The sequence below is a fragment of the Aquarana catesbeiana genome, linkage group LG09 (assembly GCF_042186555.1).
Source record: "Aquarana catesbeiana isolate 2022-GZ linkage group LG09, ASM4218655v1, whole genome shotgun sequence".
NCBI lineage: Eukaryota > Metazoa > Chordata > Amphibia > Anura > Ranidae > Aquarana > Aquarana catesbeiana.
Genome location: NC_133332.1, coordinates 114,541,920 through 114,565,814, shown reverse-complemented (window position 1 = coordinate 114,565,814; position 23,895 = coordinate 114,541,920). Strand labels below are relative to the sequence as shown.

The 23,895-nt window shown below is 42.1% G+C and overlaps 1 protein-coding gene across 3 annotated transcripts in view; it reads left to right on the top strand.

Annotated features, from left to right (window-relative positions):
• FRMD7 (FERM domain containing 7) overlaps window positions 1-23,895 on the top strand; it is a 103,511-nt gene that overhangs the window by 7,822 nt on the left and 71,794 nt on the right. For 2 of the 3 annotated variants that reach the window (XM_073599165.1, XM_073599164.1), the window contains exons 3-4: window positions 2,723-2,783; window positions 17,501-17,605. In XM_073599165.1, coding sequence (XP_073455266.1) covers window positions 2,723-2,783; window positions 17,501-17,605 — 166 coding nt within the window. The remainder of the gene's footprint in view (window positions 1-2,722; window positions 2,784-17,500; window positions 17,606-23,895) is intronic. The other variant, XM_073599166.1, reaches the window with a different exon arrangement.

Genomic DNA, 23,895 nt, shown 5'->3' with positions numbered 1-23,895 from the left:
GAGTGTCACCTCCTCTTGGGGTTTTTTTAACATGTTCAGCACCAAAAAAGGAAAAAGTATCGAGATTACCATGATGAAATTCTCGGAAATGTTTTAACACATTTGAGATATTTATGGCATTAATATTTGTAGTGTCATTCACATGTTACGAGATTCTGACTCTCAAAGGGCGTATAGTACACCCAACGTATTGCAGGCTGCAGGCATAACATTGAATAACATAAACCACCGATTTAGAATTGCAGTTACTATACTGTTTGATGGTATATGTTTTCTTAGTAGAAAAGGAAAAAACAGAGGTGCTTTTTTTATGTCTATGACACTGCCTGCAGGTATTAGGCCACACATGTAAACCAATATCGCCTGGCATGGTCGTTTCATTGATGACCTGATTGTAGTATGGCATGGATCGGGTGATGCCATTGGTGATTTTATGAAATATATTAACACTAACTCTCTAAATTTGGTGTTCACCTGTGTGCACCACCCAACCCAAATATACTTTTTGGATTTGACCTTGATGGGGCATTTAGATAGCAACACAATGACTTCCAGAACTTTTAGGAAGCCCTGTGCAGGGAATTCCCTTTTACTGGCTTTTTTGGTGCTGAACAGGTTAAAAAAACCCCAAGAGGAGGTGACACTCATCGTATTTTGCTTAAACGTGAAGTGTGGTGGATCCATACACTCAATACTAGAAAACCGTATGGCTTGAATGATAGGATGGACATAAATCTTTTTCTAACAAAAAATAGCATTGTTTGATACATTGATTGTACTACTTTGAACATGTTTTATTTGTTCATGATATGTCCTTCATATACCTGCTGTGCTTCTTCCTTTCTTCTCTCCATGTGTTTTTAATTGTTTTTGATTGCTTCTGCCTCTTAGCCGAAACGCGTCAGCCTATTGCCTGTACCCGTGTACCCATGTAACCTGTTGAAATTTAGGTAAGAATTCACTGCTAAAACCTAATCCCCAAATTTGTGTTGGCCTCAAAATATTTTACCCTAATCTTACAATTCTGTTTTCTTCTGATTTCATTATAAAATACTTCTATTAAAAATGATAATGTCTGGGACTGCAGTGTACTGGCTTATGCCTTGGAATAGCAGCTGGGTCACTTGTGTCCACACCCAAGTTATACCTATGTTTATTGCTGTTCACGCTGCTATCGCTGTTGCCTCCTCCATGTTGTGATGTCTGCCCTATCTGCCTTTTGCAGCAGTTTGATTATTGAATTGACAGATGGAGATTAATTTCATTGACCTGACTGGATACCACTGAACTACTCCACGCCTTGGCGGACTGTGGCTAAGTCACAGTTATGTTTTTGCCTTTCTACAGTCCTGCGATGGCGGCTTATCTCACAGCGGATGTGTGTGTGGTGTGGGGGGGTCTTTGACTTTTCAATTTCTATATATATTTTTTCTCTTCGTTTTGAAGCATGTAACTAAGTGTATGCCCCTGGGGTTACCCAGGAGAATATGGATTCTTGCATTTGTACTAGCAACTCTGTTGATCTTGCTAGAGGTTTCTCTTTCTCCTAGCTGCTTAAAGGCTAACTTCATCTTTTATATAGGAAAAGAAAGGTTTGTGACTTTTAATGAGGCATAAAGTCAGGACCAGCAAGCAGTCAAGGTAGAAAAAATGTTTTATTTCTCTACAACCATGAATGGCAAAATTGTAGCATCATACATGGATAGAAACATGGAAAGCATAGTAGAGCAAAACCATGTGGATAATCATAGTGCATGTCAGCAATGTCATAACGTATTGCATGGTAAAAATAAATAAATAAAACTGTCCTCCATATCAACAGATCAATGGGGCAACATACCACAACATTGAATTACAGTCTTACAATATAGTACAATTGAAACACATGGAACCAACTGTAGAGCATGTAGCATCAGCGTAAGCCTGATGCGTTTCGTGGGATAATACCCACTCTTCAGGGGCGGATGCTGCATAAATCTATAATAAAACAGAATAAATTTAAAAGTATTCAAATAGTTGACCCAGGGAAAGGGGGATGATTGAAGTAGAGGACAAATAACATCCCTGGATACTTACGTCGGCCTGGTATGTGCGGCTCGATGGCGAGGACCACTAGAAATGTCCCCCGCGGCAGCTGAGGTATTGGGCGCAGGAAGATACAGGGAGCACATAAAGTCCCCAAAGAAGATGTCCAAGTGGTAATGAGAATGGGCACCACTATCTGTGGGTATAAATGTGTAATGTGTAACTATCTATGATAGTATATAAAATAAGAAAATAGGACGAGCCCATAACCAAATAAAGGGAAGTAGAAATCAATAGAGCGTGGAAGTGGATGTAGGGCCCAAATCGTGACCATTAAGTAGAAAAAGGCTGTGAAGTATAGAGTATAGTGATGTGGTATGCCACATACCAGGGTTAAACCAAGGTTGGACAGTTGAACCAAGTAGTGCAAACATCGGGATGAAGAAAATTCACAGTGAAAGCTGCTAAATGCACAGTAAAAAACATGCAACCCACAAAAAGCCAAAATGTCCCATAAGCCACATGTAGTGCAGCCCATTGAAATCAACAGGCTGCCCTATGTGTGTCAAAGGAAAACAGCCACAATATGTGCGCTCCCACTATGCTAGATGTGAATGGGGCCCGAAAGTGATATTTGGTGCATTAACACAAGAACAATGAAGCTCCATTCACATCTGTGCGTCTCCTTGCATTTCAGAAACGCGTTGCACCAGCAATCCCAATTGATACGTTTGGAAACATGTATGAGGACAAGTGAAGTAAGTGATTGTAGATTTAATTGAAAGCTTTGATATTTTTGAAAAAAAAGTACATTGCTGCTATATTGGTACATAGGTGAGCTGGAATTCAGAAAAAAAAAAGGTGAACTTATCCTTTAAGGGTACATGCCCTCCCTAGTTCTGTTACAGTTGGGGGTTTGGGGAATAATATGCATTTCTTGCTTTTGTGGGGTGGGGGTTACACTTTCTGCCGTTGCGGATAATGTGGGGAATTTATTTGTTTTTGCCAGTGATTTCTCTCCTCTGGGGGCTGTTTGCTTCCTCTGTTTGTTTGCTCACTGACATGCTGTTTTCCTTGATTGTCCTTTGCCCTAATTTTGAAGGCATTAGAGGGATAACAGTGGGGACAACCGAACATAAGCTATCGGCTTACACTGATGATGTCCTTTTTCATCTCATGGACCCCCTTGTCTCGCTGCCAAACTTGATGCGGGAACTTCGGACTTTTGGGAGGTTATCTAATTTCAAGATAAATAATGCCAAGACTGAAGTCTTACCAATTACTTTGCCGGAGTTGCTAGCTTCTATCTCACGGGAGACCTTCCCCTTTACATGGGCTAAATCTTCCATTAAATACTTGGGGGTTCAACTGACTGCTTTGAGACACTGTATTCTGCTAATTATTCTGCGTTGTTACGCGTGTTGCAAAGAGACTTTCAGATTTGGACAAAGATGGCTTTTACGTGGCTGGGCTGTGTAAATATTATTTTTAAAAGGAAGGTTCTCCCTAGGGTGCTCTTCCTCATGCAGATGTTACCTGTTCCCCTACTTTCCCATTAAAATATAATCCTTCCACAAGTTTAACTTTAGCAGTGTATACTAGGAGTTCCAAAAAGGGACTTATTAGTGACATATATTACTCCTTACAGACAACAACTAACGCTAATACACAGGGTGGTAGTGTTGGGCAGTGGCGTAGGTATCTGGAGACTATTAGTGATGAGGAATGGAAGCAAGCTTTGGAGAATTTGACCAGAGTCTCCTTATCCTCTTCACAGTGTTTGACTCAGCTATTTATTATTCACAGGTCTCACTATACTCCTAAAAAATGACATACTTGGGGCAAAGCAGTTACACCAAACTTTCCAAGATGTTCTACTGAAACGGGCACACTTTTATACATATGATGGGGCGTTGCCCAAAACTGCATCAATATTGGGAGTATATATATTTGACACCTTAAATACTCTAAGCTCTACAAATGTTCATTCTGATTCATACCAGAAGATATTCCCCCATCTGAAATGCATGTGATGTGGCTGCAGTCCAAGTACATAGCCCATAAACTCATATTGCAGAAATGGATATCAAACTCCCCAACAACAATTGCTCAATGGTCTGATGTGATTAATTTTAATTTAAGAAGGGAGGAATTGACATATAAACATAGAAAATGCCCCAAAAAATTTCAGGAAATTTGGTCTCGTTGGCTAGACTCTAATTTATACGTGTAAACAAGCTGAGCCGACCGTTGAGTTTATTGAAAGTTAGCGGAGGGATAGACCCCTGGTAGGGGATAGCAGTAGATATAATCCATTAACTCGTTAAGGTTTAATTGTTAAACTGAATATAATGGCTTGTCCTATAATGCAGTCCAAATTTTTATATGAAGGGTGTAATCAGTAATTTATTATGTTGAAAGATCTTAAGTAACAATGATAGCATAATCAGGAAGTTGTATAGTCTACCTGAATTTTCTTTTTTTTTTTTTGTTTTTGTTTTGATGTTAATGTAATTTTTAAATGTTCAGTGGATATGTTTTGTATGTAATAGTGTTGTAAAGTAAAAAAAATATTTTCAATAAAAAAGTATCTGGTTAAAAATTTAGAGCATCTCCGTCACTATTGAGAGAAGTATAGGATGCTAGCCCAAATAGAGGCAAAGGAGAGAGTAACGGAGGGCGAGGGTGGGCGGGGTTTTTTTTTTTTGGTACTTATGGGTATGGTGTGTGAATGTGGAAGAGAGCGGGGGTTGTATGAATGTGAAGTAGGTTTAGAATAGCAGTGATATGGATTTAATAAAAGCATAATATATGGAAATTAGAAAATAGAGTTTAGGAATTGATTTTATGTGTTTATGTGAAAATAGATTGTATTCCAAATATACTGCTAGACAAAGAATGGATTTGTAAATGTTGGATAATAATTGTAAAAATGTTTTGCTAAATAAAGATTTATTGAAAAAAAAAAGTATCTGGTTAAAAAAAAAAAAAAAAATAGGACAGCGACTGGAGGGGCTAAGATTTTCCTCTGACGTCAGCCAGCCAGCAGAGGGAGGTCACGTGACCGCACATGCTGTGAGAAAAGGTATTTGGGATTAGAATTTTTACAAACGGACACACAGCACCTTATATCTTGATAAATCAGAGGGGGTAACAGTTATTTTTAAATATTATTTTCAAGCCAAAGGGAAGAGCAGCAGGAGGGGCGGGGAGGAAATCGGCTATCACACACAGACTTCGGAACTGCCAGTCAGTGAGGAAGGGAGAGAGACTTATAGCAGAGAGCGGAATGATGGAGGCACATAAACTGACCATGGTATCCTGGATCAGCAGCCAAGATTACCGTGGTCAGCACACACAAGAGCAGGCAGGATCAACCAGGAATTTTACAGCATAAAAAAGGACAAATTACATGGCACAAGCACTGTGCTATAGATCATGCCTTAAAGAAACAGAAGCTTTTTTTTTTACCTTTTAGGGTTAAAACCGCTTTAAGATTTTGTTGTGCCCTGCACAGATTCGGGCACCCTGTGCCAGACCCAGCAAGCAGCCCCAAAATATAACCCAACCTCCTCCTTGTTTTACAGTCAATATGGTGTTATTTTCTTTAACACTCCCAGAAACATTGTGGCTTGTCAATATGTATTTTAGCAAATTCCAACCTGGGTTTGATGTGTGTTTTTTTTGTAACACTGGAATCTCCTGAGTCTTATTCCTTTGAGCCCATTGTCATAATGGATGTTCGATTAGACACTGATGTACCTTGACCTTGAAGTTCAGCTTGTATCTTTTTGGAAGTTTTCCTTGGCTCTTAAACTTCCTAATATTATTTGCAATTGTAGTCATAGGAACATCAAGCTGCTTGGAAATGGTCTTAGCCTTACTTTTGACAAGTTGGTTGAGGTTTCTGGATTTCCTCAGGCAACTCTGTCCTTTGCTTTCTCTGGTCCATGTTCCATATGGTGCACACAATGATATCAAACAGCAGAGTGACTACTATAAAATAGGCTGATTGATTACAAGATTGAAGGCATGTATACTACTAATTACAGAAAATGGTTTAAAATATCACTATGATCCAAATATGTCTAATCTTTTCTAGGACATCGTTCAGGCCATATGCAGATCATTGTTCAGGCCATGAGATAAAAGGTCATAGAAAAATGGCTACTGCCATGGGGTACATTTACTAACTCAAAAGAAATAAATAAGTACCATTCAGAAGAACTACATTAACCTTCTTCTGCCCGCCTTAGAGTACAATGATGGCGGAGCGGGCGGCTCTTGTTCTGGGCTGATGTCATATGACGTTGGCCCTTTCAAATGGTGCATGCATGCGATCAGGAGCGCGAGGCGCTGTAGGTGGCGGCATGTTCCCAGGACACAGCTCATCACTGACAGTGGGTAAACACCAAATGACCGTGGCTGTTTACCACATGATAGGCCGTGATCCAATCACAGCCAATCACAAATGTAAACACAGACCAGTAACTGGCTGTTACCGGCTCTTCTCTCCTCACACACCATTGCCAGTGTGAGGAGGGAAGAGCCAGGATTAGTGAGTTACTGATTTGTGTCTGTATTGTACTGCACCAAAGCACACAAAGAGAACCTGTCACATCGCCCCATCAGCAATGTAACAGTCCTCATCAGTGCCCAGCAGTGTTACTGTGCCCCCCCCGTGCATCTGTCACCCATCAGTCACCACATCAGTACCCATCAGTGCCCATAAAGTGCACCTGTCACCATCAGAGACTATCAGTGATGGCTAGTGGTGCACCTGTCACCCATCAGTGACTGTCACCTATCAGTGCCCATAGAGTGCACCTGTCACCATCAAAGACTGCCATCAGTGACCGTCAGTGGTGCACCTGTCACCCATCAGTGACTGTCATCTGTCACTATTAGAGACTGCCATCCGTGACCGTCAGCGGTGCACCCGTCACCCATCAGTGACCGTCTCCTGTCACCCATCAGTGACATTCCCCTGTCACCTATCAGTGACCGTCACCTGTCACCATGAGAGACTGCTATCAGTGACCATCAGCGGTGCACCTGTCACCCATCAGTTATCCATCAGTGACCGTCACCTGTCACCTATCAGTCTCCCATCAGTGACTGTCACCTGCCACCTATCAGAGACTGTCAGCAGTTATCTGTCACCCGTTGCACAGCCCATCACCAAAGTATCCATCGCACAGCCACCATCAGCAGTCCAGTACCAGCCATGTCTAAAAGAGTTTACAGCAGTGAGGAGGCGTTTCAGATCCTCAGCATGACTGATGAGAGTAGCGGAGAGTTCTCACAGTCGGATTCCAATTCTGATTCCGAATCCGATTTGAAGTTTGAACTGATTGAAAGCAGTGGACCAGCAACCGAATCTGAGGAAGAAAGGGTCCCTCCTAAAAGGGTATGGCACTCTGAAAACCGGGCAACCGCCAGCGATAGACCCCAGGATGAGATGCCTAGCACTAGCACTGGAGTGTCACATCCCCCAATAGTCAGGGCCACTACATACCTCTCAGATGCTCTTGCCAACCCAACATGGCTGCCTTCCAACTCGGGATCAGCAAGTATTCCCCCTTTCACCGCAAGCAAGGTGTGCAGGCCAATACCGAGAATTTCTCTGAAATTATTATTTTTTTATTTATTTTTGCCAGACACTTTGCTTCAATTTATTGTGGACCAGACAAATCTATATGCCCAGCAGTATATTTCTAACAACCCCCAATCATCCTATGCCCGTCCTTATAAGTGGAGAAATCTGACTTTGGAGGAATTTAAATTGTTTATGGGCCTCACCCTTAACATGGGGGCTTAAAAAAAAATTAAGAACATGCCTACTGGTCCACCCACTCCATCCACCACATGCCCATTTATTCTTCAGTAATGCCCAGGTCCCGATATGAGATGATTATGCGCTTCCTTCACTTCAGCGACAACACCCAGTGCTCTCCCCGAGATCATCCAAATTATGACAAATTATATAAAATTTGCCCACTTATACATTTTTTTTCCCAAAGATTTGCTAAACTTTATGTCCCTGATCAGAATATACAGTATCTCATAAAAGTGAGTACACCCCTCACATTTTTGTAAATATTTTATTATATCTATGTATATTATATCTCATGCGACAACACTGAAGAAATTACACTATTCTACAATGTAAATTAGTGAGTGTACAGCTTGTATAACAGTGTAAATTTGCTGTCCCCTCAAAATAACTCAACATGCAGCCATTAATGTCTGAACCGCTGGCAACAAAAGTGAGTACACCCCTAAGTGAAAATGTCCACATTGGGCCCAAAGTGTCAATATTTTGTGTAACCACCATTATTTTCCAGCACTACCCTAACCCTCTTGGGCATGGAGTTCACCAGAGATTCACAAGTTGCCACTGGAGTCCTCTTCCACTCCTCAATTATTTCAACACAGAGCTGGTGGATGTTAGAGACCTTGCGCTCCTCCACCTTCCACAGATGCTCAATAGGGTTTAGGTCTGGAGACATGCTTGGCCAGTCCATCACCTTTACCCTCAGCTTCTTTAGCAAGGCAGTGGTCATCTTGGAGGTGTGTTTGGGGTCGTTATCATGTTGGAATACTGCCCTGCAGCCCAGTCTCTGAGAAGAGGGGATCGTGCTCTGCTTTAGTATGTCACAGTACATGTTGGCATTCATGGTTCCCTCGATGAACTGTAGCTCCCCAGTGCTGGCAGCACTCATGCAGCCCCAGACCATGACACTCTTACCACCATGCTTGACTATAGGCAAGACAAACTTGTCTTTGTACTCCTCACCTGCTCCTCACTCCGCGGCACATGCTTGACACCATCTAAACCAAATAAGTTTATCTTGGTCTCGTCAGACCACAGGACATGGTTCCAGTAATCCATGTCCTTAGTCTGCTTGTCTTCGGCAAACTGTTTGCGGACTTTCTTGTGCATCATCTTTAGAAGAGGCTTCCTTATGGGATGACAGCCATGCAGACCGATTTGATGCAGTGCGCGGCGTATGGTCTGAGCACTGACAGGCTGACCCCCCACTCCTACAACCTCTGCAGCAATGCTGGCAGCACTCATACGTCTATTTCCCAAAGACAACCTCTAGATATGACGCTGAGCATGTGCACTCAACTTCTGTGGTCGACCATGGCGAGGCCTGTTCTATAGACAATATTCCTGCCTGCTGCCTGGATAATTACTTTTGTTGTCGCTAAGCACGTCCCTGCCTGCTGCCTGGAACAATGCTCTCCTCTGTGGACAACTGCACTACTAAAAACAGGTAATATTTTTTTTACCCTTTCCTCAATAGAATTTATTTTGGAGTGTAATTCTTGGTATGTACGTGCTATAAAATATAAAGGGCTTTTAAAAGTGTGATAGGTCCTCATGACATTAGTTGTGTAATTTATGCCTGAAGGTGCTACTTGAATACGCTAGGGTGTTCACTTTCCAAAATGGGTTAATTTTGTGGGCGTTTCCATTGTTCTGGTGCTCCAGGGCCTTCAAAAGTGTGATAGATCATCATGACATTAGATGTGTAATTTATGCACCTAGAACACTTGAAGGTGCTACTTGTTGGGCCTCTGTATGTGCCTAGGCTGTGTAAAAGTCTCACATATGTGGTATCGCTGTACTCAGGAGGAGTAGAAGAATGTATTTTGGGGTGCAATTTTTGCTATGTACATGCTATGTGTTAGGAATATTGCATAAATGGTCAGCTTTGTGTAAAAAAAATTGCGTTTTCATTTTCTTTTCACAATTTTCAAAAAATGACATGTTCAAAAGACTCATTATGCCTCATAGAATATACATTGGAGTGTTTGCTTTCCGAAATGGGGTCATTTTTTTGGGTGTAGTTGCAAGTATGCATGTGCCATGTGAGAGAAATAACCTGTCAATATGACAATTTTGTATAAAAATAAAAAATCTTCATTTTGCAAAGAATTGTGGGAAAAAATGACAACTTCAAAAAACACACCATGCATCTTACTAAATACCTTGGAATGTCTACTTTCCAAAAAGGGGTTATTTGTAGTTTCCTGGCTTGTGTCAAGAAATGAGATGGGCCGTCAGTACATCAGGTGTGATCAATTTTCAATGATTTGCACCATAGCTTGTAGACTCTATAACTTTCACAAAGACCAAATAATATACACTGATTTAGGTTATTTTTTACCAAAGATATGTAGCAAAAGAGATGTTAGCCAACATTTATGAAGAAAAATTACTAATTTGCAAAATTTTATAACAGAAACAAAAAAGTAGTGATTAAATACCACCATAGCATGCATTAAGGTGAAAAAACATGAGGGTTTACAACCCCTTTAAGCACACAGGGGAACAGAGATCCATCTCTAAGCTGAACACAACAGAGAGGTAAGCAGACAGACAGATAGACATGAACATTACTGCAGATTCATGACACAGGGGTAAAGAGAAGGAATCAGGTAATAGCCAAGATCTAAAGGCTAAACCCATAACCATAAAATAGATAGATAATCCTTCAGCTATGTCCAGAAATTTTTTTCTGGACATAGGAACGTTCCCCCCCCCCCTCCCGCCGCCTTCAGCGACTCACCCGGGCTCTCCTTTCCCACCGGGAGGCTAAGCGCCAGCCAACATGTCCGCCATCTGGCCGGAGACCCGAACAAAGAGGGAACTGGCTTTAATCGGGTCTCGTATCTAGTAATACGGAAGCGATGTCATGACATCACTTCCGGTTTACAGAAGACTTAAAAGCGCAAAATTTAAAAAAAGTCAGTTATAATAGTAGAGGGGAGGAATCAAAGCAAAAGCACCACATCCCAATATGTAAGTTTATAAAAAGGGGGGCATTGGGGCCATACATACGGCCCCGGGACTTTTAACGGTGCTTTAGTAAGCAAATGAGGAATAATAGAATAAAAAAATCTTTTATTGAACAATCTTAAAAGAGAACAGACATAAAGCAAAACACTAATAAATGTTTACAGAGCAAATTAAATAACTAATTGATACAAAGGTTGATACCACTTTCTCAACATGTTTCGCTTTCTTAAGCTTCTTCAGGAGATACAGTGTGGCGTTTGATCAACTATAAAGTAAAAAAATAGTAATGATAATAGGAACAAAAAAAACTTATGTCTGGTAATATATTGCAATCATAATGTATAGCGGGTACATCAAAACAAAACATTTACAGGTATGAATCAAAAAATCAATATACACGTAAATATGGCTTCTGAGTATTTGTAATGAAAACAGAATTACAAAACAAAAACAAAAAAACACAACACACCACATCAAAAATCCACCTTACCCGTATCAAAAAGAAGGTAGTTGTCAATATATGTTAAAAACTTGGAATTGTGCACAGAAGAAATAAGCCCTCCAGCCCACACCTCACTGACAAAGCATGCAGAGAGGGATAAAAATTCAAAAAGTAGATGAAATTCTCTGAAAAGAGACAAAATCAAATACAAGGATATCAAAAACAGGAAGAAGAGCCAGTACATAATAAGATGAATAATTGCTAATGTAGGCTGTCATTAATTATGCACCAAAAGGGTAATGCAACTAAAAATAATAAAATAAATAAATATTAAATACCTTATGAGGTAGGTAGAATCAATCATATGACAAAGATCACATCCGAAGGATGGTATGAAGCCAAATCGCCTTTTGTGAGAGTAAAGGGTTCTTTGGATGCAGCAGGATGCAAACGAAGAATTGGACAGAATACAGGATAGGGACCCCACAAGCGACCTGTGGGTCACCAAGCCTGGAAAATAGTTATGCTTCCTACAACAGAGAACCTTAAAATTTTTGAAAAGAGAAAAGAATAGGCTAAATATAATTTAGCAAGTCTATAGAGGATAACACAACCTAGTTATCATGGGATGACGGGACTTACTTGTAGGGATCGCCATAGTTGTAAAAACACAAAAGTCAGGAAATTGGTTCATCCAGAAAGCTACAGCATTGTCTGCCTACCCTACGTATCGGAGGGGAATGACAGAGGGTGGCGGGGATATCCCCGCTTTATAAGCCTCTCCAGCGTGACGGCGTCTGACTCGCCGTCACGCTGCGGACCAAGTATGAAGACCGCGCATGTGCGCGCATCCAGACTCCAGAGAGGCAGCGACATCAATGCGTTCACTGAATCGCGGACATTTTTAAAAGTCCGGTGCCCTGAGTTAGGCACAACGGAAGCCCTTGAGCAGGGTAATGAGGAGGCAATAATGCCTAGGTGATTCCTGAAAACAAAATGGGCCACAAATAATGTTTTAAAGAGCTGGGGAACGCGAACCGACACTGGTCCTCAGTAGTGGGGCAACAGAGCAGTCGGGATATTGATTAAAAACCATACTGCTGGGTGTCCCGGGTGTCCGTACATGCCAGAAACACTGGGGAGTGGGCTGGAGAAGCAAAACGGCACAGAAACCAAAAAATGATTTTTAGGAGCATGTATGAAAAGTGAAAATAATAATATAAATCAGAAAAATATATATATCAGATATCAATATCAATACCTTGATTATGACATACTCAGATCAAGGTAGGTGGCGGTGTGGAAAAAAAAAAAAATATATATATATATATTACATAAATTAAATAAATCACATAAACAAACAATAATTAAAGAAATGGTTTATAACGTAAAACATAATTTAGCCCCGGATATTTGAGAGCGTTTAAGGTGAAAATTCACTTCGTCTCACGCTGCAATAAAACCCTATCGTAATCTCCACCTCTTTCGTTTGGAGGGGCGTATTCAAGGGCAAAAAAGTGCATTTTTTTATCATCAAATTGGTGACAAAGGCCTAAGTGCCGGCTAATGGGGAGTTTCCATCTTTTTCTTCGTAACTAGAGAGACATGGTCTCTAATTCGATGAAAAAAGGGACGTTTAGTTTTCCCCACGTAGAAGGCATTGCACTCGCATATCATTAAATAGACCACGCCGATGGATTGGCATGTGGCTAGAAAGTTGGGATTGTAAAGTTGTCCGTTAGTGAGAATGATACTGCGCGATGCATAAATATATCTGCAGAAGTCACACTTATGGCAAGGTCTAGTCCCCTTAATTTTGGTATTATTTCTGGACCAGGGGACATGATGACTGTGAACAATATGGTCCCTAATTGACCGAGATCGTCTGTAGGTGATCTCAGGATGGTTCTTTAAATGTTTGGATACATTAGGATCACCCATCAATAAATACCAATGTTTCTGTAAAAGATCCCGTATTTGCTGGTGTTGTCCAGAAAAAGTAGTAATTAATCTTAAACCAGGCTTTGATTTTGGGGTGGCTCGGCCATGGATAAGCTGGGTACGATCCTGTTTTTTGGCCCTGAGGTAGGCTCTTTTGAGGCATTTATTACTGTAGCCACGCATTCTAAGACGCTCCCTCAGTGCTTCTGCCTCGGATTCAAAGTGGGCATTTTCACTACGATTTCTCCTTAACCTCAAGTATTGCCCATACGAGACATTGTTAATCAATGGAAGGGGATGTGAGCTAGTGGCATGCAGGAGAGAGTTTCCTGCTGAGGGCTTCCGAAAGAGAGTTGTCCCTATAGTTCTGTCAGGGTTGGCCTTGGTCACCAATTTGATGATAAAAAAATGCACTTTTTTGCCCTCGAATAGGCCCCTTCAAACGAAAGAGGTGGAGATTACGATAGGGTTTTATTGCAGCGTGAGACGAAGTGGATTTTCACCCTAAACGCTCTCAAATATCCGGGGCTAAATGATGTTTTAAGTTATAAACCATTTCTTTAATTATTGTTTGTTTATGTGATTTCTTTAATTTATGTAATATATATAATTTTTTTTTTCCCACACCGCCACCTACCTTGATCTGAGTATGTCATAATCAAGGTATTGATTTCTGATTATATATATTTTTCTGATTTATATTATTATTTTCACTTTTCATACATGCTCCTAAAAATCATTTTTTGGTTTCTGTGCCGTTTTGCTTCTCCAGCCCACTCCCCAGTGTTTCTGGCATGTATGGACACCTGGGGCACCCAGCAGTATGGTTTTAATCAATATCCCGACTGCTCTGTTGCCCCACTACTGAGGACCAGTGTCAGTTCGCGTTCCCCAGCTCTTTAAAACATTATTTGTGGCCCGTTTTGTTTTCAGGAATCACCTAGGCATTATTGCCTTCTCATTACCCTGCTCAAGGGCTTCCGTTGTGCCTAACTTTTAAAAATGGCAGCGAGTCAGTGAACGCATTGACGTCGCTGACGTCACCGCCTCTCTTCATACTTGGTCCTCAGCGTGACGGCGAGTCAGACACCGTCACGCTGGAGAGTCTTATAAAGCGGGGATATCCCCGCCACCCTCTGTCATTCCCCTCCAATATGTAGGGCAGGCAGACAACGCTGTAGCTTTCTGGATGAACCAACTTCCTGACTCTTGTGTTCTTACAACTATGGCAATCCCTACAATTAAGTCCCGTCATCCCATGATAACTAGGTTGTGTTATCCTCTATAGACTTGCTAAATTATATTTAGCCTATTCTTTTCTCTTTTCAAAAAATTTTTAGGTTCTCTGTTGTAGGAAGCATAACTATTTTCCAGGCTTGGTGACCCGCAGGTCGCTTGTGGGGTCCCTATCCTGTATTCTGCCCAATTCTTCGTTTGCAGCCTGCTGCATCCAAAGAACCCTTTACTCTCACAAAAGGCGATTTGGCTTCATACCATCCTTCGGATGTGATCTTTGTCATATGATTGATTCTGTCAACCTCATAAGGTATTTAGTATTATTTTTGTATTTTTTTTTTTATTATTTTTAGTTGCATTACCCTTTTGGTGCATAATTAATGACAGCCTACATTGGCAATTATTCTTCTTATTATGTACTGGCTCTTCTTCCTGTTTTTGATATCCTTGTATTTGATTTAGTCTCTTTTCAGAGAATTTCATCTACTTTTTGAATTTTTATCCCTCTCTGCATGCTTTGTCAGTGAGGTGTGGGCTGGAGGGCTTTTTTCTTCTGTGCACAATTCCAAGTTTTTAACATATATTGACAACTACCTTTTTGATATGGGTAAGGTGGATTTTTGATGTGGTGTGTGTTGTGGTTTTTTTTTCTTTTTCTGTTTTCATTACAAATACTCAGCAACCATATTTACGTGTATATTGATTTTTTGATTCATACCTGTAAATGTTTTGTTTTGATGTACCCACTATACATTATGATTGCAATATATTACCAGACATAAGTTTTTTTTGTTCCTATTATCATTACTATTTTTTTACTTTATAGTTGATCAAACGCCACACTGTAACTCCTGAAGAAGCTTAAAGGGAAACATGTTGAGAAAGTGGTATCAACCTTTGTATCAATTAGTTATTTAATTTGCTCTGTAAACATTTATTAGTGTTTTGCTTTATGTCTGTTCTCTTTTAAGATTGTTCAATAAAAGATTTTTTTAATTCCATTATTCCTCATTTGCTTACTAAAGCACCGTTAAAAGTCCCGGGGCCGTATGTATGGCCTCAATGCCCCCCTTTTTATAAAAAAAAGTCAGTATTCAAAACAGCCAAACTTGACATTTTGAATGCTTTTAAGTGCAAAGGAGGGATTTGGGGTCTTAGACCCCAGACCCCCCCCCCCATAAAGAGTAGCTGTCACTGCCTATTACTGACATAAGGGATGTTTACGTTCCTTGTGACAGCAATAAATGCGATCAGAATCTTTTTTCGAAGGGACAGTGTAAAAAAATAAAAAATAAAAAAATAAGAAAAATAAGAAAAAAAAAAGTGCCCCAGCCCTCAAACAGGTGCTCACACAGCTGTGGGGGGGGCTGTGTAATATGCAGGGGGGGGGCATCTGTAAAATAAAGTGGTCCAGAGGTGTGGAGGCTGTGTAATGTAAAGGGGTCCAGAGGTGCAGGGGGCTGTGTAATGTAAAGGGGGCCAAAGGTGCGGGGGCTGTGTAATGTAAAGGGGGACAGAGGTGTGGGGGCTGTGTAATGTAAAGGGGACCAGAGGTGCGGGGACTGTGTAATGTAATCTTCATTTATTAGCATGTGAATGTGGCCCTCCATGCATTCACATACATTGAATTGAGATTATTCACAAGCTCCTCCCATGTAGTTCTGGGCTGATCCCTCACTTTTCTCATGATCATCCTTACCTCATGAGGCAAAATCCAGCATGGAGCTCAAGACCGAGGGTGATTGATACAGAGATTATCCCCAAATGGAAGAAATACAAGATAACCAAAAGTTGTCTCCTTCTCATTAAGCTTCTTGCTGATGGTCTTGTAGCCCATTCCAGCCTTGTGCAGGTCTACAATCTTGTCCCTGACGTCCTTTGACAGCTCTTTGGTCTTGCAGGTTTGAATGGAAAAAAGAGATTCTATGGGAAGATGTCTTTTATAGGCATAACGAATTGTCGATAGGAGCATCTTCTTAAATTGACAGGACTAATCTGTGTACCACATGAGCACATACTGTAACCAGTCTGTGGGAGACAGAATTATTGTTGGTTGGTAGGGGATCAAATACTTATTTTACTCACTGAACTGCAACTCAATTTATATAGTTTGTATCATGCTTTTTCTGGATTTTTTGGTTGATATTCTGTCTCTATTATTTAAAATACACCTATGATAAAAATTTTAGACCCTTCATTTCTTTGTAAGTGGCAAACTTACAAAATCTGCAGGGGATCAATTAATTATTTTCCCCACAGTAGACCCCAAAGAAACACAGTCACATGAAAATAAGGAGTTAAATCAATAGTGCAACTGCCCTTAACACCTCGGTGTGCTCCGGCCCAGCCTTATGTGAAAATAACAACGCCAACAAAAGGCGGAGTAGGGCCGTATATACAGTATATCCCAGAGGGCAGCTCCAGTTCCGCCTCTAGCCCCCCACCCCCGTCAAGCCCTTGACTTCTGTATTCTGCCCAGATGCACAGGGGCCTTACTCAGGAAGTAGACAGAGCAACATTAACTTTGGCAGGTAAAACAGACAAAATATATGCATTGTAATTGTGTATCTAGCCGTCTGCCTGGAGTTCCACTTTAAAAAATGTTTTTAGTCTGCTTTACAAAACTGTCACCCTACTTCACGTCATAGATTGGCTGTAAAGTTAAATTATATTATATTTCTTTTTTGTGCAAAAAAATACAACAAATATAAAGTCTAAGTTCACCTTCAGCAACATTTTTCAACAATCCCTCTATGCAATTCTATTACTACTGAATAGCACATAACAGCTCTCCATTTCAAATGTTGCACTTCTTCCCATTACGCATGCAGCTGTGGAGGGAGGTAGGTGGCTTGCCACAAATACTGCCGACCCCTTTATCACTCTCCATCCTTTCAGGATGGGATGGGGATGGGCACTAAATTTGTGGCCACTCTACAGTACAATTTCTCCTTTTCTGCCTGCAGTGGCTGACCTCAGCAAGAGAAGGCGCGCGAGAAAAAAAAAAAGATTTAACACTTTAATATTTTCAATGTTTTTTACAGCAAAAAGCTCCTGGAAAGGAATTATTCAACATGAGCTGCAGCCATTTAAACCTAACAGAGAAAGAATACTTTGGCTTGGAATTCAAAAACAACACAGGATACCATGTAAGTAATCAGCTTTTTTATTGTATACTTAAAAGTGACCATCATTGTTTTGTTTTTTTTCACAATTAGTGGGAATGTTATGGTGAGTGAATGAAAGTCTGTCATTTTAGCTAACCCATCCAAACACTATCTGTATGACTGAAGCCAAACCTTTTGATAACAAAAAAAGAGTCACTCAGTTTACTCATTAATAATAAATAAATAATCAAAATATGTACATTCCCTTTAATTGAGTGATCACTTTGAAACAGATTTCACAAAAATGTTGCTGCCGAGTTAGTAATCCATGTTCATTATGACAACCTTGCAGGATCTTATTGCATCATCTATTGCTAGATCTTTATGCATCTGCCCTTATAAGCTATTGCTGGGCCTTACTACACTGCCTGCTTATGGGCAATAGCTAGTTCCTATTGCATCTCCTGCTTTTCAGCTATTGCTGAAACTTATTACACCTTCTCAGCATTTATCGCCGGACCCTATTGCACTCCTCCTGATCAGCTATTATTGGACCTTAATGCACCTCCCCCTTATCAGTTAATACTGAACCTTATTGCACCTCTACCTTATCATTTATTACTGAACCTTATTGCACCTTCCCCTTACCAGCTATTTTGGGTCTTATTGCACCTCCCCTTATCAGGTATTATCTGATCTTTTTTTTTATTTATTGTTTATTTTTGTACTTTCTGGTTATACACTATTGCTGGACTTTTATCGCACCTTCTTATATGTAGAGATACCCCCAAAGGAGCTGCTTTTGTTTGTTCAGTCCGTTACTCTGCCTCTCAACCCCAAGGAACTGTCTCAGCCCCTCTGGCACATCTAGCAATGTGATTAATGGAATACCACAGTAATGACATACTGACACAGTTCAAGTATTAAGGTTTCTTTCAATTTACTTAGGCAGTAAGAACTCAAAATGGTATTGGTCAGCCAGATCCCGGACAAACAACCAGGATTTGGTTGAAGTGATTTTAAAAATGCTCAAACAAATATGCAAATGACAGCAACAACAGTTAGCCAGTGACAGATAATCCGTAAATACATTCTTCAAAACTATTGAGTACTTGTAGATATTACCAATATTAAAGGAGAACGCCAGGCCAAACTATCAACCGTTAACTCTAATGAGAGGTCTGACTTAAAGATAGTGGTATAAGGGCCTGTAATGGGCCTGTCCCCATTGCAGATCTGATTGTCTTCACCAGCATAGAGGAGCTCATTAACTTTTATCCAATGAGGTGTAGTACCAAGCAATAGGTTTCTTGAAATAAGGAGAGCTAAAGGTGTCTCTGCACAGTGTTCAAAGTAGGTTCAGCAAAGAATTCCTAAGGTAGAGATGTCTGTGCAAAGTGTCCCAGTAAAACTGAGAAAGGATTTGTAAAGGTGGGCAACTGCCCTCTCACCAACAACCAGGCCGATTCGATGCCCTCCGGACAGCAGCTCGTGCAGTGACACCCGGACAGCAGACCCGCGATCTCCCGATGTGAAGCTCAGCACAGAGGTCGGCAGGAAACCGGAGTGGTGCTGGATGGATGTCAGATCAACAGCAAGCAGAGCTAGGCCCCTCTCATTTGGGTTGAAATGTGGTATTCTGCGTGGTAGGCCGCAATCCCCCTCTCACATCGGCGGGATGGCCTCTACATGAGGGGATCCAGGAAGCAGTACAGGGCCTAATCCGCCCTGTACTTTTATAGTCTCTCCCACAATTCTCTCGACTCTGCAGTGCAACCTGGGATCTGCGATCTTGTCACCTTAAAAGTTAATCAGGCTGCTTTGTGCTGGCACTTCCTATCCCACAGTTCTCTTCTGCTGCTCCCTGATGATTGGCCCTCTACCTCTGTCAATAAGGAGGCAGGGGAAAGAGCAGAGTGGGTGGATGCCTGTGTGTATGTGTCACTCTGCACACAGGGAAACAAGAGGGTGAGAGGAGAAAACCCGCTCAGGGGCTGACAGGCGCGTCCATTCCTGTGTCAGTCTCTGCCTGGTGGCCACCAGTGGTGACAACAGGAGGTGCGGGATCCACAGGTGGCAGAGCAGACCCCCTGCTACACCCTCCCCTCACCAAAGGACCTTTGGTCCTCCAAAGGAGGTAGAAAGTCTGTCACTTGTTGCATGCTTTTTATCTACAAGCGGAGAGAAGCAGGTTAGTGTGCACAGGAAATCAGACAGTTTGCATCTACATAAAACCCTGGCAGGGGAACTTCCCACCAGTTAGCATAGGAGGAGAAGTTGTCTTGCCTACAGGACACCTGAATTGGTATGGCCCAACTAGATGTGCCAGGGGGTGAGTTGGGGTTGTCCTCCACCAAATCTGTGGTGGAAGAACCAGGCACTTTAAGAGTCCTTTTTGAAGTGAAAACAGTTTCCTCAGAGCGTTCACCTAGAGTATCATAGGTCAGTCTCTTAGGTGGGTAAAAAGCTATTCTCTCTCTCTGCTCTTTAGGCTCTAGAGTTACAGGCACACTGGCCTGTGCTTCATCCACAGCTTTCTCTCCTCCCTGCATAACAGACTCAGCTTCCTCTTCAGTGAAGGATGGGAAGTCTTCGGGTCTGCTGCCAGCATAGAAGATTGAAGGTCTTCCAACTCTTCGAAAGGTGGGCTCTGAGGCACAAACTCAAGAGCTTCTGGCCTGAGTGTCCCGGTGTCAATCCCTTTGGGAGGGAAAGAGGGGGGGAGTGGCAGGCCCTGGTATTTGGGATGGCCACAGCCAATCCATTCCCATCTTTTCACCCTCACTCTTCACATCCTCTTTAGCAAGAAGCATCAACTGAGACCTAGTCACTGGCCTGGGTCTCTTAGAGGCTATGGATGTGGACTTTGAATCTGGCTATGGTGGCACACAAACTGCTTCTGACAGAGGCAACAGATGGTTGTGGTGCCAAGTCTTCAGCGGGCCTGTGCTCCCTTCTGGCCAGATTTGATATACTGGGAGTCCTGCCAGCTGTTTGCAAACAACATTGGGCTCTGACTTCCAGCGGTCAGACAACTTGTGATTTCCAGGGACACCCAGGTTTCGCAGCAGTACTCTGTCACCTGGTTTCAAGTCCTGCACTTGTACTCTGAGGTCAAAGTTTCTCTTGTTCCTCTGTCCTCGGGCATCTGAGGCTGCTTGGGCCTTGTGATAGGCGGTCTGCAGACTTTTCCGTAAGCGGTCCACATACCCTCTGTGGGAGGCTGTCAAGGTATGGTCTAAAGATGTGCCAAAGGCCGAGTCTTCTGGCAGCTGGGCCTCCCGTCCAAACATCAGACGATAGAGAGAGCATCATTTGCGGTGCTGTTATAAGCATACACGATAGCAACTATATGCTTGCTCCAGTGCTGCTTTTGTTCTGAATTAAAAGTCCCAAGAATATCTAGGAGGGTTTGGTTGAACCCCTCTGGCTGAGGATCCCCTTGAGGATGGTATGGGGTGGTTCTGGACTTCTTTATTTTCAAAGTATTTTATTTTCAAAAAAGGACATAACAGAGAGACTCTCATATATGGCAGAGAGAAACATTGATAATACAAAAGGAGTAAGTGAGATACAAGTCATGTGGAACTGGTGGACAAAATAGAAAAGGGACTTGCCTAAAAGTCAGAGAAAAGAACAATGTTGTCCACAAGACTTTGGAGTGCAGTAACATTCTTAAGCCTCTACCTCCCCAGGCTAAAGAAGCCGCCCAGGGTAATAAGCTCCTAAGACCTGGGAGAGGTCCCGACCCGGGATGGGCACGAAGACTAGGGGGGACTGCCCCCCTCTGGCACCCCTAGTGGGATCATACTGTGCCGAATGACGGGTCCCCCCCGCCCCTGTACCCCCCCAGGCCGGGACACCCCCAAGCCACTATTGTGTTCTAAGGGAGCGCCCCAGTGTACTCCCTGTATTAAGTGGAGAGACTCTCATGCATGGAGAGAGAAAGGAAAGTAAGAAAGAGGAGAGAGAAGGAGTGTAGAGAGGAGGAGGTGGAGATATCGAGGTAGATCCATTCACCTGAGTGTTGGTTTGAAATTTCCTTGGAGGGTATAATACCCGGGATGATTGAAATTCCCATGAATCTGGCCCATGGTTCCCAAATAATCTCAAACTTGTGTGTCGAGTCTGAAATAATACTAGCTAACTTTTCTTGGGTCATAATCCAGGAGACCTTCCGTTTGGCAGCCTTTATGGAGACTAAGGGTTGTTTCCAGGCCTTTGCAAGAGTTAATTATGCTCCTACCAGTATGAATTGTATCAGTTTACGGTTGCTTCCAGAGATCCTCAGGATCTGAGAATTTAATAGAGCTGGCGACCTCACATCCCATGACCTTCCGCATAAGGTTAAAAATCCTCCTCTAGAAAGGTCTGATGTTAGGACGTTCCCACCAGACGTGGGCTAATGTGCACACCATTTGGCAAACCCTAAAGCATAGCGGATCAGCTGAGGGATAAATTGTGGCTAATCTGAAGGGGGTCAAGTACCATCTGGTCATGACCTTTTATGTTAGCTTCCATTAGGGTAATGTTGAGGAAACCCTTGTATGAGGAGGCCAGAGTCGAATGGCAGGTCTCCAGGTCCCACTGAAATTGGAGGTCTTCCTCCCAGGCCTTCATGTAAGGGGATTTGCTTGACTGGGTGGAGAGTGACGTGTAGATGACCGAAATCCCACCCCTCCGCTCCATGGCTTGACCACACCATAATTCGTATGCTGTAAACTTGGGAGGAATTGGTTTATTTCTCCAGATGCTGTTAAGGAAGTGAGAGATTTGGTGGTATCGGAAACGTTCCGAGTCAGGAAGATCTAATTTGCTTACACAGTGGGCCAGGGAGATGGGGCCTCTTAATGTGAAGAATTGTCCGGTACAGCCCTTTGTCCAGCCGCTACTGGAAGGCTTTGATGTCCTGCCCTGGGGGAAAGTTCGGGTTACGGAATAGATGTGATAACTGTCTCATATCTGAAATGAGGTGAGGGTTCTGTCTTAGTGTGTCCCAAAGGAGTTGGACAGGGAGGGAGCTAGGATTGGAGGACAGCGTCTGGGGGAACACCAGAGGAAAAAATCCAGCGTATAGTGGGGAACAGCCTGGCGCTCCATCTGAACCCAGTCAGGTTTTTCCCCGTAGGAATAAATTGTGGATAGTTGGGCTAATATGGAGGCTTGGTAGTATCTGTGGAGGTGGGGGAGGTCCAGCCCGCCTTGTTTACGGGAGCAGTACAGAGGTTGTTGTCTTATCCTGTAGCCTGTTGAGCCCCAAATAAACTTGAGAATTTTGCTCTGGAAGGACCTAAGGGGAACTTTTCTAATTGGAATGGGTAACGAACGGAACAGGTAGAGAATTCTAGGTAGAAGTGTCATTTTGACTGCATTTATTCTCCCTAACCATGATAGGTTTTGTTTAGACCAAGTTTTTAGATCTTGTTCTAGTTTGCGGTACATAGGGGGGTAGTTACTGGAATACAACATTTCAAACTTGGGGGTAAGAGTTATACCTAGGTATTTGATGGATGAGTCGTTCCAGTTGAATTTAAAGTTTTGTTTAGGGATGAGCCGAAAACCCCCCGGTTCGGTTTTCACCAGAACCTGCGAACAGACCGAAAGTTCGCGTGAACTTTAGAACCCCGTTAAAGTCTATGGGACTCGAACGTTCGAAATCAAAAGTGCTAATTTTAAAGGCTTATATGCAAGTTATTGTCCTAAAAAGGGTTTTGGGACCCGAGTCCTGCCCCAGGGGACATGTATCAATGCAAATAAAAGTTTTAAAAATGGCAGTTTTTTCGGGAGCAGTGATTTTAATGATGCTTAAAGTGAAAAAAAAAAAAGTGAAATATCCCTTTAACCACTTCCATACAGGGCATTTTCACCCCCTTCCTGCCAAAGCCAATTTTCAGCTTTCAGCGCTGTCGCATTTTGCATAACAATTGCGCGGTCATGCAACATTGTACCCAAATGAAATTTTTATCATTTTTTCCCCACTAATAGAGCTTTCTTTTGGTGGTATTTGATCACCCCTGCTGTTTTTATTTCTTGTGCTATAAACAAAACAAGAGTGACAAGTTTGAAAAAAACAATATTTTTTACTATAATAAATATCCAATTTTTTTTTTTTTTTAACCACTTCAGCCCCGGAAGGATTTACCCCATTCCTGACCAGAGCACTTTTTACAATTTGGCACTGCGTCGCTTTAACTGCTAATTGCACGGTCATGCAATGCTGTACCCAAACAAAATTTGCGTTCTTTTCTTCCCACAAATAGAGCTTTCTTTTGATGTTATTTGATCACCTCTGCCGTTTTTATTTTTTGCGCTATAAACGGAAAAAGACTGAA